General features: G+C 43.4%; 1 protein-coding gene across 2 annotated transcripts in view; it reads left to right on the top strand.

Annotated features, from left to right (window-relative positions):
* Positions 1-54: 54 nt before the first annotated feature.
* LPCAT1 (lysophosphatidylcholine acyltransferase 1) overlaps positions 55-12,451 on the top strand; it is a 48,681-nt gene continuing 36,284 nt past the window's right edge. The window contains exons 1-4 of one of the 2 annotated variants that reach the window (XM_048046015.2): positions 177-315; positions 5,732-5,842; positions 6,490-6,632; positions 8,119-8,333. In XM_048046015.2, the coding sequence (XP_047901972.2) occupies positions 5,819-5,842; positions 6,490-6,632; positions 8,119-8,333 (382 nt within the window). In that variant the 5' untranslated portion in view covers positions 177-315; positions 5,732-5,818. Of the gene's footprint in view, positions 316-5,731; positions 5,843-6,489; positions 6,633-8,118; positions 8,334-12,451 lie in introns of both variants that reach the window. The other variant, XM_048046014.2, reaches the window with a different exon arrangement.

Genomic DNA, 12,451 nt, shown 5'->3' with positions numbered 1-12,451 from the left:
CGGCGCGCAGAGCGCATGCGCGGGCCGCGGTGAGGGCGGGGGCCGGCGTCTGCTGCTGGGGGAGCGAGCGGCCCCCGGCACCGGGACCGGCGGGCGCAGCGCAGCGCCCTCGCCCGCTCCGCTCCTCGCCTTCCCGCTCCGTCCTTCTTTCCTTCCCTCCTTCCCTCCCCCGGGCCGTGCCCGTAGCCCGGCCCCGCCATGAAGCTGAGCAGCCGCGGCCGAGGATGCTGCGTGGCCGGCAGCCGGGAGCGCGGGCCGCCGCCGAGGAGCCCCTTCGTGCACCAGCTGCGCCTCGGCCCCCTGCAGAAAGCCAAGGTAGGGGCACGGCCGCCCTGCCTCCATCTCCCCGCGCCCCCTTCCCTCCGTCTCCCCTCCCTCCATCTCACCGCCCTCCCTCCATCTCATCTCCCCCCCGCTCCGTGAGGCGCCGGGGGCGCGGCCGCCTCCGCTCTTCTCCTCAGCCTCTCGGTTTAATTTATTCATATATTTATTTAATCTCGGTCGCCGGGCTGGTCCGAAGGAAGTTTGGGTTAGAACCTGCAGGTGGCGGGAGGCAGGGGTCGGGGGGAAGGGGTGTGGGGGACCCCCGGCCCTGCCTCGCCTCGAAGGGTGCTGAGGCGGGTGCTCAGCCCCGTCCCAAGCTTGCTGTGGGATTTGGGGCACTCGCTGGGTGAAGAAATGCCACCAAGGGCTCGCCTAGCCAGGGGCTGCCCCTTGGTACTTCGTCCCACCGGTGCTGCGGGTCCCCGCGGGGAAACCTTCCCTTCAAGCTGCTGTTTTGGGGGCCCACAGCCTGCAACACCCCTCGGCGTGGAAATCAAGACCCGCTAACACCGAACCTGCCAGGTCAAGGCTGTTCGGATCCAGCTGTAATGTAATTTCTCTTTTGGTGGAAGTTCATTGTTGCCTTACCTTGTTGCTGCCTGGGTATCGAAGACGAGACGCACATGGCCTGATATACCTAATATTGAAGTGCACCTCATGTTGAGTACCTGACAGCCAAGGAATTCTCCAGACAAACAGAGATTTTCACTTATTTTTTAATCAACTTTCTCAACATGAGACAGATCAGGGTTGAATTCAGTGGTTGCTGATAAATTGTTTGAATGGGAGATGAGAGAAAAGGCTCATGTCATCTGCCTCATTCAATTTATGCCGAGAGCCTCCTTAATAAATCATGTAGTCATAATGATTTCTTTTCCATGTAACCCTGCTTCGTTCCTCATGTCATTGATTACACAAAAACAATGAGGCAAAAGTCTTGCAATGAGAAGAAAAGATAGCATGTAGTCATATGCATTCTGATTGTATCTCATTATAACAACAACAATGTTTTATTTGCATTCATAATCTCTCTTTTTAATGTTTTTTCTTTCTACTTGATTATTTACAAGGAATTTTCAAAATACTGTCAGAAGGATGGAACACCAGTTTCATAGTTTTTTGCAGGCTCTTATAAGCTACCAGTGTTGTTGATCTTCATCCTCTTCACCAGCTCAGTGACTGGCTGTAGAGTGTACCCATCTTCTGTGCAGGCTGCTCTGCACATTTGTATCAGACGTGAACTTTGCCGCTGGATCTCAAAGATTTGTTATTTCCAATGAAAACTGCAAGATGCGTTTAAAGCTGTGTAGTGTTTTACAGTGTGTAGACAAAAGGAATAAGCTTATCAAAGTCTGGCTGAGTTTTGCTTTCTAAATGAACCATGCTTTGTGGATGTACAGTGGCACAAAGTTCTTTAGCCCAGCCATTCCTGTAATCGTATTTCTGCAGTATTTAAGGAGGAAGCACACAAGCTGACATAGAGAACTATGATTGATTTTCTTCTTTGCCTTAATGATGTTCTCCTAACCTCTTTTTTAATTAAAAGAATAATTGGATTAGAAGCTGTTAAAGGAGAGCTGTGAAACTGTTTGACTTATGTGAAATGCTGCAATCCCAGAAAGGGAGGCTTCTGGGCTGGGGAGGCTCCTTTACGGTCGATTACAGCAGTGCTTTCTCTTCCATGCAGTCCTGGCCTGTCACTAAGAGTTCAGTATGAAGTATTACAGCTGAACTCACTTCCTGTTCAGCTGGAGGCACAGACTGTGTCACAGGTTTTTCTGTCAGCCCTGTGAGTCTAACAGGGGTGAGTTCTGGGTTTGCACAGCCTCACCAAGTTAGGAACTGGAGGTACGTGAAGTTGGCGAGCAAAGGGGACCAGGAGATGACGCTGCTTTGTCTGAAGGACTGTTGTTTGTTGCTGATGGTCTGTCAGATAGCTCCATTATCTTCACTGCCACCTCATGCCTCCCTCATCCTGCACTCTGCAAGAGGTTAGATTAACACCTTTTCTGTTTTGCTTGTTATTGCAATTAAGAGTAAATGCATCTTAAAAAATTTCAGCCTGAGACTGGAAGCAAAAAAGTAGAAAGTACGTGGACAAAGCAACCACAAAGAGGAAGAAAAACAGCAAAAAAAAAAAATAAATCCCGTTGAGACCCAATAAACTGTTCACATCTTTTGTTGACTTCATAAAAACTGGAAGGTACCAGTGTAAAAACAGTAAGCTGTACAGAGAACTGAGTCTCGTGCTTCCTGTAGAAGTTACGGCTATTTGGCACTAATCTGAGGATAACAATGGGGATCATTCCCGAAACTACCTGTTTTATTTTTATACTATAATAGAAAGATCCTTTCTGGAAGACAGGCAGACATGATTTCATTAACCACAAGTTTCGTTCATCATCGTAACATGCTCTGGGCAGCTGTCACGTAAGTCAAAACTTTTCTTCCTGGTTACCTCTGCAGAGCAGGCAGAAGCTTTGCTGAAGCTGTCACAGAGCATTTGTAGCCTTGTCTCCTGCCACTTGAAAACACGATATGGTGCCATATTTCTTGCTTTCAGCGTTTCTGGCCTTTTTATTGCACCAGTGCTGGTGTTCCTTTGGTGCCTCGGTGAGCTGATTTGGCTCATTAAACCAGCCAATTGTTGGGTTTTTCTGTGTTCTGATTGGTTTTTCCTTTCTTTTGCCGGGATTGCTTTTCTTCAGCTTAATGAGCTGCATTGCTCACTGCGAGCTCAGATAAGCGCTAGAAGGGACTCGAGGGGAGAGTGAACAGGGCCACCCTCTTTAGCAGCAATGATCTGTTAGATTGGCTTAGTCACAAATGAACGTTTCCACTCCCGTAATTATCTCCATAAACGTGGCAGTCGGGAAACTTGCAGGGTGGGAAAGCAGGTGGTAAGGTGGATTGTTGGTGGATGAATTTCTTGCTCCTGCAGAGCCACCTGTGATATTGGTGACTTGGGGTCGTAGAGGTGAGAATAGTGAAGAAGTGTGGGGCAAGTCATAGTCTGTTATGTTAAAAAGAAAAATTAGAAGCTCTACCGTGTTATAAACGTGCAGTTCACTGGTCTGTTTTCCTTGTTCAGTATTTGGCCATTACTTTGTTGTAAGTCATGGAAACTTTGTTGTAAATGAACTGCTTATGAGGATGATCCGCGCTGTATTGTTAATTTCAAAGATGCATTTTTCAGCTTCCCTGCATGAGAGGTATGATGCTGACTTTCAGGACTGGAAACTGACACGCATAAGAAGCAAAGTTACTCTGTGATTCTTGTGGTCAGTGTTTAGATACGTCGGACCTGAAGCTTTGAAGAACTTACAAAGGCCTTAAGTTCAAATTTTATACCATCATTGAAAGTTCATACTCAAATCAGAATGCGGCATTTCTGGACAAGGAAAACATGATAACCTCTTCAGTTTCAGTGACTTGCCTTGCAGCAGATTGGAGCCTTCTGACTGAAGGGTGGGATCCAGTTTCTCAGGCAGCCCTCTGTTACAAGCTCTCAGACCACCCTCTTCCTTTCTGCTGCCCATGGGTCTTGCACATCATACCTGTCAGCTTCTGAAAAGCTAAGTAGGATCCCGCAGAACACAAAAGTAATTGAGCTGTAGTCAAAGCCCTCTTGAGAAAATTGGTCATGAGCTCAACCTCCCAAAGTATAGGTCCAGATGTACCTCCAGATGTCCGTGTTGATTCCAAGCCTTCTTCAGGGACCAAACATAGCTGTCCTCTTCTTTCTGCTACCAAACTGCTTTTATTGGCAGGTCCTGCACTCCCACCTGCTAAACAAGAGGCTGGTGTCACGGTGGGTGCTTGGAGCTGCTGCTCGCTGCCTGTTTCCAGCTGGCTATTTCCTGCTATCTCTGGACACAGAAGACCAAGGGGCCTTTTCTGCATGTTTCTGCTATCTTTCAAAACCTTGTGGATGCAACAGCTGCTTCTGTTCTGCTACGTGGCTCTGAAGTGGTCATGATATAACAGATTGCTGCACAGATGCAAAGGACTGGATAGCTCACCGCCAGCCAGTCGTCTGCCCTGGTGTAGGAGGAGACTTCGAGGAGTTGGGGGGAGAGGGTGTGAATCCCAGAGGCTGTGTCCTCACCTGCATTCTCCTTCCTTTTTTTTTCTCCACAGCTGGTCCCTTCCTTCTGAGGAGCCTAGAAAGCAGCTGCTCTCTCTTCTCCAGTTTGTAGATGAATACTCCCCTATTTTATGAGTTTTCTTGGGGCTGCTGCTTTCTCTCTCTCTGATCTCTTGAAACATTTGAACCCTTTATGCTGTCTCTCACTTTTTTTCTTGTTCTTTCTTCTAATCGATACTTGCATCTGTGTTCCTCATGCTTCTCATCCAGCCTCATTTGCAAATGAAGTTCGTGCTTATCGTTCTTCTGATACAGCTGCCAGAACTCATGTCCCCTTGTGTTAAACTATTTTCCCCTCTTTTTCCATAGTCTGAGTGAAGCTTTATTAAACAGCTGATGTGACTCAATTGCTTGTTGCTGCCAGAAGTGGTAGTCAGTGGATGCAAAGTTGCTATGAGTTAGTATGACTTCAGGGCTTATCTGACCATTGCCACTTCAGGAAGTTGGACTGGTTCGTCTGGGAAACTGTCATATCAAAGAGGAAAGAAAAAAGTTTTCTTCTACTGTGGCAAACAGAAGCAGTCTGCCGGGGGACTGGAGTCCTGTTCTGGGAAGTGAGACCGTAGTCTTTGGGAGGTGACAGTGCCAGTCTGAACTGTTACCGTAAAATCTGGCATTGCAGTGGGCTGTCTAGGGAACTGGTAGCTTCAGGTTTCCTACTGCTGTGTTCCCTGCCTCTACCCTAGATTTAAAGGTTTGTGCTGCCAGAGTGAGGTGGTTTAGTGAGCTCTTTTGGGAAGTGAGAGGAAGCTGGTCAATGGAAAACTGAGCTGCATGATGACAAGGGCTGCATCAGGGAAGAGAAGCAGAATATGAATGATGTTTTCCACAGCACCCTGGGATGCATCAGATGAAGCACAATGTGAGACAGCACCGTATGCCTCATTTCTCATCCTTGTCTAGCCATGATGACGTTGAGAAGTACTTTTCTGCCTCATCTAGTGCACCTGTGGATGTATAACATATTTCCTTTTGAATTCTTTCTTCACATGTCCCTTATATCATTCCATAGCGTCTTGTCTGTCTTCTGCCCGCTTCCCCTGAACAGCTGGTGCAGTGCTGGTGCAGCCCCAGTCAGCATCAAACAGTTTTTGGTTCTCACTCTTTCCCCTAGCCAGCCATCTGAAGCCTTACCCCATCCACTTTCAGTATGGTTTTAGTTTTTTCTTCCTGTTCTTTGAGAAAGATGGGACTCCTGGCGCTGTTTCCAGGAACAGGTGGATCATTGCACAGATGGTTGCTGAGTTGTGTTTTGTGTAGGACAGTTCCAGACATCTCCAAACAGCACAGGAAAGGCCCAGCTTTTAGGAGCGTTCTTCAAAAGACTGTGGGAGAAGTTCCAATGTGATGTGTTTTGCACCAAAGCTGAAGGTACGGGGCAAGCTGGGTGACGTTGGACTCTGAGAATGAGTGGTGGAAGGGGTTGTAGAAGCAGCTGGGTTCACCATGGCTTCCAGAGGGAGGATAACTTCTTGAAAACCTCAGCTTTCCAGGGGGTTGTGCCTGGAACACAAATATCCAGACACTTGTATGAGTTTATCTCGGGGTATTTCTGTACAGTGCTCCCTACAGTTTCTGGGTACAGGAATATACTGCCGAGCATCTGGTACCCGCCCAGTCCTGGGAAAGTTTAGCCTGTGAATGCACCCTGCTGAAGAAGTGCACATCACTGGCTGTGTGTGCTGTGACGGACTCGCTCCTCGACAGGGCAGTAAGATTTACAACACACCCATGCTAAATATTTACTTAATGTGAGGCTGCAGAAAGGAAAGAGGAAACACTGGATCTGAAGAAGTGCAGAAAGTTGACTGTGTTAGCTTTTAAGAGTGTCGCTGTGTTTCAGCTGTGATTCTGATCTGTGAGTACAAAATTGTTACACTACAATTGTTTGCTTGGGATTGAAACATACTCATCTGTTTTTAACATGAGGTATTTTTAATTTAAATCTGTGGTTCCTAGCAATTACTCTTTCAGTCTGAAATTGTGTTAGAATAACTCACTTGTTTTGGGTTTTGCAGATCGCCTTCATGACCTTGACTCTGTTTCCTATCCGACTCTTTTTTGCTGCTTTTATGATGTTATTGGCCTGGCCTTTTGCGTTCATTGCCTCAATGGGATCTGACGAGCAAGAGCTTGAAAAGCCCCTCTCCTGGTGGCGAAAGTGAGTCGCTGATGTAGTACTGTACTGAAAGAACCTGTGTTTAGTTCAGCAGTTTGAAATAGAGAAGATTGGAAATATCTCATGATACATCTGTCCCATGGACCTGCTTTCCTATTCAAAAGAAAAATATAAGAAAAATATTATTTACACATTTTCCTCAGTTGGGAAACTAAAAATACCTAACAAAACACCTTAAAAATGTTTGATTTACCAAATGACCCCAAAATTACAGGGAGAAAAACAGAAAAAACATTGCTAGCATTGTATCTTTACTGAGGATATACTGAGGATGTCTTATGAAGCTTCATTGTGCCATCCTTCAATTTTAATTATTCCCATGCAGTTATGAAGATTGACACTTTGGAACGTGTCCAGATTTCATATTCTAAATTGTTTCAAAAAATTTTCACCCCATTGTTTCCTACCCTGTGATGAATTGACAAGACTTCTGTTGATTCTCCGAGGGCTCGCCCCGTGCTTTGGCGCTCGTTAATAAATCTGTGCTTGCTCTCGTATTGGAATGCTAATTAAGGTAGAATGTAAGGTGGTGCTCACCCATCCATGAAAACTGCCGCTCGAGAAGTGAGCAGGGAGCGTAGTGTATTGCCTATCCTGTAGAGAACATTAAAAGTATGAGCTGGCACTAGCGTGAGGGAAGCTGATTGCATTTTGTATCGCAGGAGGGAAGGAGGCTGGAACTGCGGAGGCATGTCACTTTACACTTAATTTGGAATGATGTTGGTATAATGACTGAAGAAATGATGGACCGCCTTCAATTTTGCATACAGTAATTTTCAAGCTTTTCAGAAGGCCCTCTCCTATTTCATCTACTTTTGTGTCACCCAGCTCTCCAGCCTCCGATCCCTGTGAGGATAACAATTTGTGGTGGTTAGGCTTTGCACCCTATTGGTTCAAAACAAATGTTTCTCTTTTCACTGCTGCCAAGCTATAAAAGCAGAGGGGAAGAAGAGGGAAGAAAGTGAAATGTTTCCGGAGCTCCCAGATATGTTCTGTTTGCATCCCCCTGATTGAGAATCTCTGCACTAAGTTACTGCAGTGGTTTGTTTGGGTAAACTTTAACCCAGGAATCAGGGTTCTTGCATTCTAACAACATTCTAATAGTGTTTTTTTTTTTTTTAGGACTCAGTTTTAGAGCTTATTTGGTATTAATAGAAAGCATTATTAGGCATTGTATATATGAAGCTCAACAGTCATAGTCTGAATCAGAATTAATGTTAAAATAAGTGACAATGTTACTATGATTTAAAAGGATTAATATTTAGGAATGAAATTAAATTGAATACTGTCTTACCTTAAGTGGCATTAAACCTGCTCAGAAAAAGAAAGCAGGAGGTCTATGCAGTGTTCCTGTTTAAGCAGTTTATCCTATGTTTTTGTCTTGCTAATAGCTTTTATGTAATGTTTTTCTTTTCATTATTTGAAGGTACCCCTGTGGCAGTGTAACTGTTATCTTACCTCTTTTCAGGATAGTGGATGTTTTGCTGAAAGCAATCATGAGAATGATGTGGCTTGCTGGTGGATTCCACTGGATAAATGTGAAAGGCAGGCGGGCGTTGCCAGCAGAAGCAGCGATATTAACGGTGGCTCCCCATTCTTCCTACTTCGATGCCATTCCAGTAACTATGACCTTCGCCTCCATTGTGATGAAAGCAGAAAGCAAAGATATTCCTGTTTGGGGAAGTAAGTTTTCTTGAAAAATTAAAAACGATTGTTTAGTAACTTCACTGGTTGTGGATGAGAAGGTCTGAAGCATAAAGAAAAAAATGGTATAATATGTGGTGAGATTATTTTTCTTGGTCTATTTTGAATATTAACAGGAAAAGGGGGAGGGGGGTGGAAGGGGAACTGTCCTTTCTCCAAAGATGAATTATTGTACTAAGTCAAAACAATTCCAGAGAACTCACGGTTCTATTTCTGCTGAAATTGCAATGTCTTAAGACCCAGTAACTAGAAAAGCAAATTAGGATGAGGCTATAGAAGCAAAGCATGAGGCTATAGATAGTCTACCAAAACTTCTTTCTTAGCATGGGTCGGGGTGCAGTCCCAGGAGTGTTTCGGGGAGTGGTGTCTGCTTTGAATGGTACCCTGCCTTGAGGTGAGTGTGTGAGGGAGAAGCAAAAGCAGATTGCAGATACCCAAGTCAGTAGTGTTTAAACAACCAATGTAGATTTTCATGAGATTTGTGATTTTGATTTATTTGGTGCAGTTGTGCTGAAGAGCTCCATGTGGAGCTCTTCTTTGCATTTAGTGGGATGCCTTGCAGGACCCCAACTAGATGAGGGAACTCCAGGCCATGTTGTGCTACTGAAATGTGATGGGTGCAGGATGGCATTTAACAGAACACTGTAATTGCCGCTTAACTATTCCACGTTGGATTCAGTGAGGATTAGTGGAAAAATCTGAGTGGAATCTATAGGGATATGGAGATTGCTACCTTCAGTGCAACAACACAAATAATGCATATTGAGAAGTTCCAACAGCTTTCTATATACTTAATTTTAGGGTAATTTCAAAAGCTCTCAGCTGAAAGTGTAGCCTTATTGCAATCAATTTTAAAAATGTTTCACTTGATTCTTTTCATGCGTGAGCAAAAGCAGTTACAAAATTAAAAATCAGAAAACTTCATATAGAGATTTGATGAGACTATTACTGGAATATTATAGTACAGTCTAAGTATTTTTTTCCTATATGGCTGCATTTATTTTATATCATGAAGCCACAAAAATGATTGTCCTTTATGAAGTGTTCAGAAAAATGACATGGAATTAAGCGTGGTAAAGGTCATAACTGGAATTCAGAATTCAAAAAAACACTTTTTTAAAGAATACTTTTATATGAGCGACATCATTTACAGTAGTTTGTGGTGTTAAAGTAAATGCGCCTTAGAAGAGAGGTAAGGAATCACTGTGATAAATGGCTTAAAGTTTGGTGAAAACTTCCTGGTAGAAAGAAATTCTGTTTTTGTATATTTATATATATATACAATGTGTTGTATGGTGATTACGGGTGAGCGAACGGCTGTGTGGTTTTAGCTGAAGGAGGTTTTCTGTGGATCAGATGCAACTGCCAATCTTCTCCTCCTTTGAATCTGGTATTTTAATTCTAATGTTATTTGTACTTTTTTCTCTTTTTTTTTTTTGGTAGAGATATATTTCATACTACTAGACTACTGGTATTTCTTTTGTGCTATCTGTAAAAAGGTGGTTGTGTTTTTCTTGGATTGCTTGGTGAATTGTCAACATTCCAGATATTCATCTAGAATTTCTCAGAGCAGTCAGAATCGTTTTTTATGTTCTTCAGCTTTGTAAATCTTGCAAACCTCTTGTACTGGCTCCAGTGGAGTTTTGCAGTCAGCCACTGATAATCCTAAGCTTGCTATCTCTTAATTGAGGTTTTTTAATAGTCATTCAAAATCTTCTGAGAAGTTTTGAATGAAGTACATCCATTTAACTCTGAGCTGACTTTCTATCAGGTGACAAATGAAGCAACAGATAAAATTTAAGGTAATTTTCATTGGTGAGGACTTTGGGTGAAGAGATGATCTTTGTCTAGACAGGTATGGATGTCTTCCAAATATATGTAGTAAATAATGTAATGACAGTGTTGATCAGGTATTATAATTGTTTAACAGAAGGATCAGGTCATTTAGCAGGCATGGGAAGATCTGAATGCTAATGGCTACCAGGATTGGTTCTGGAAATATTTTAATAGGTTTCTGGAGAAGCTGCCTGTATTATTGTACCCTTGGTTTGCTGGTCATGGGATATTAAGCTTTTGATCAATTTTATTCCTGATGATTAAAAGCTTGTTCTTCATGGCACTGGAAGTATTCCACAAGTGTGTCTGTATATACGTGTTTTATTGCTTTCTAATTTGAAGGCAATGCTCCTGGACCACAAAATCCAGTTTCAGAATCAGACTTAACTCGTGACTCCTTTGGACAACTTCCTTATTTTTAGGCAAACAAAGAATAAAACAAACAAAAACCCTTTTTTGGCTCTAACAAGAGTTATGACCTCTTCAGTTAGTCATTAGTAGTGAGGAAAATCACCTACTTAGCACACATGCACTGGCTTAAACTTCAGGGAGGAACTGCTTGCCCCAGAAGCCCCACCTGGCCCCATCCAGCTTTGGGGTCTCCAGTGGAAGAAGGATGTGGACCTGTTAGAGCAGGTCCAGAGGACGGCCTCGAAAACGATCAGAGGGCTGGAATGGCAGTCCTGTGAAGAAAGGCTGAGAGCTGGGGTTCTTCAGCTTGAAGAAGAAAAGGCCGTCGGGAGACCTTGTTGCAGCCTGCAACATGCATAAAGAAGACTTATGAGAGAGATGGATAAAGGCTTTTTACCAGGGCTTTTAATTACAGGACAAGGGGTAATGGTTTTAAACTGAAAGAGGATAGATTTGAATTGGATATAAGGAAAAAAATCTTTCATGATGATGAGACACTGGCACAGGCTGCCCAGAGAAGCTGTGGATGCCCCATCCCTGGAAGTGTTCAAGGCCAGGTTAGACGGGGCTTTGGGCAACCTGATCAAGTCAAAAATTTCCCTTCTTCTCCCTGCAGGGGTGTTGGACTAGATGACCTTCAAAGTTCCCTTCCAATCCAAACCATTCTATGATTCATTGAAATATACATGAAATTTCAGTGATCATACCAAAAAAAAAAAATAAACAACCAGCATCTGGTAAGTAGAGAGTGCCAGAATAGGCTGAGCACATCACCATGCTACTGAAGTAGGAAATGTCTTTTTAGCACGATGGCTTTCCAGAGCTTTGGTAGATCGGGGCCCAAGGAGGGTGACATCTGTGAATCTGTTGCATCATCTTACGTGGGCTGAGGAAATTGGATCCGTTCATCTGTCAGCATAGGTCCTTACATTTTCAGGTTTAGTCTACTGGATCCAACTTCAAGTTCAGCTCTCTTATTTTTGACTGGTAAAACAGCTGGGATAAAAGCTATTTTTCAGCTAGTTTTCATAGCTGAAGCGGTCAGTGCTAGTGCAGAAATATTTCAGTAAGAAGGAAAGGGGATTTGTCAGCAAATGTGATTTGGTGCTGTTAGGCAACTTTTGAGATTCAAAACTCTTCTGTGGTTTGAACATTTTGAAACTGAATTTAAGTTGATAAGCCGATTTAAACTTTAAGCAACTACTCCACATGTGTAACTTCACCCTCTGAAGAGAAGAGAGGAAGTTGGTACCTTTGAAATGAATGGGGAAATATGTTAGCTGAAGTCTGTGAAGGAGGAGGTAATTTGTACTTCGCAGAATACAGGAAAGCTATAGGGGCAGGGAGAATCATACTGTGCTATAAAAACTACCAATTTTTGATATCAATTGATTTATCCCCCCCCCCCCCCCCCCCATAGTAAACTTACGAGTTTCCGTTCAAGTTCATCTCTTGAAGGTGCTTGATAGGCTTTTCTTGCGCATCGTGAGTAAGAAATAAATAATTAAATAGAGAAAAAAATATGCCCTGGCAGCTGGACATGTTTTCATCTTAGAACTTAAAAGATACTAAATTACTTCCCCATCAACTCTGTGAGAAGTTTTGCAACTTAATCATTCAGTTCTCTATCCCAATTTCAGAGCACACAAGAAAAAGCAGCATTGTACAGCCATGGCTTTTCAGTGAGGATTTCACATTTAAATACTGCTGAGACTCATCAAAACAGTCTTTAAACCCTTTTTCACCGTACAGCAGTTTTTTTTTTTCAAAAATGTTGCAGATTTCTTCTCTCTATGTTGTAAATCAGCAGCTTACAACACCATTAAGGTCAACAGCTCGAGTGCCAACAG

This window comes from Anser cygnoides, chromosome 2 (assembly GCF_040182565.1).
Source record: "Anser cygnoides isolate HZ-2024a breed goose chromosome 2, Taihu_goose_T2T_genome, whole genome shotgun sequence".
In the NCBI taxonomy this organism is placed as follows: domain Eukaryota; kingdom Metazoa; phylum Chordata; class Aves; order Anseriformes; family Anatidae; genus Anser; species Anser cygnoides.
The sequence above is the reverse complement of the archived record's forward strand: the minus strand, read 5'-3'. Positions and strand labels throughout refer to the sequence as shown.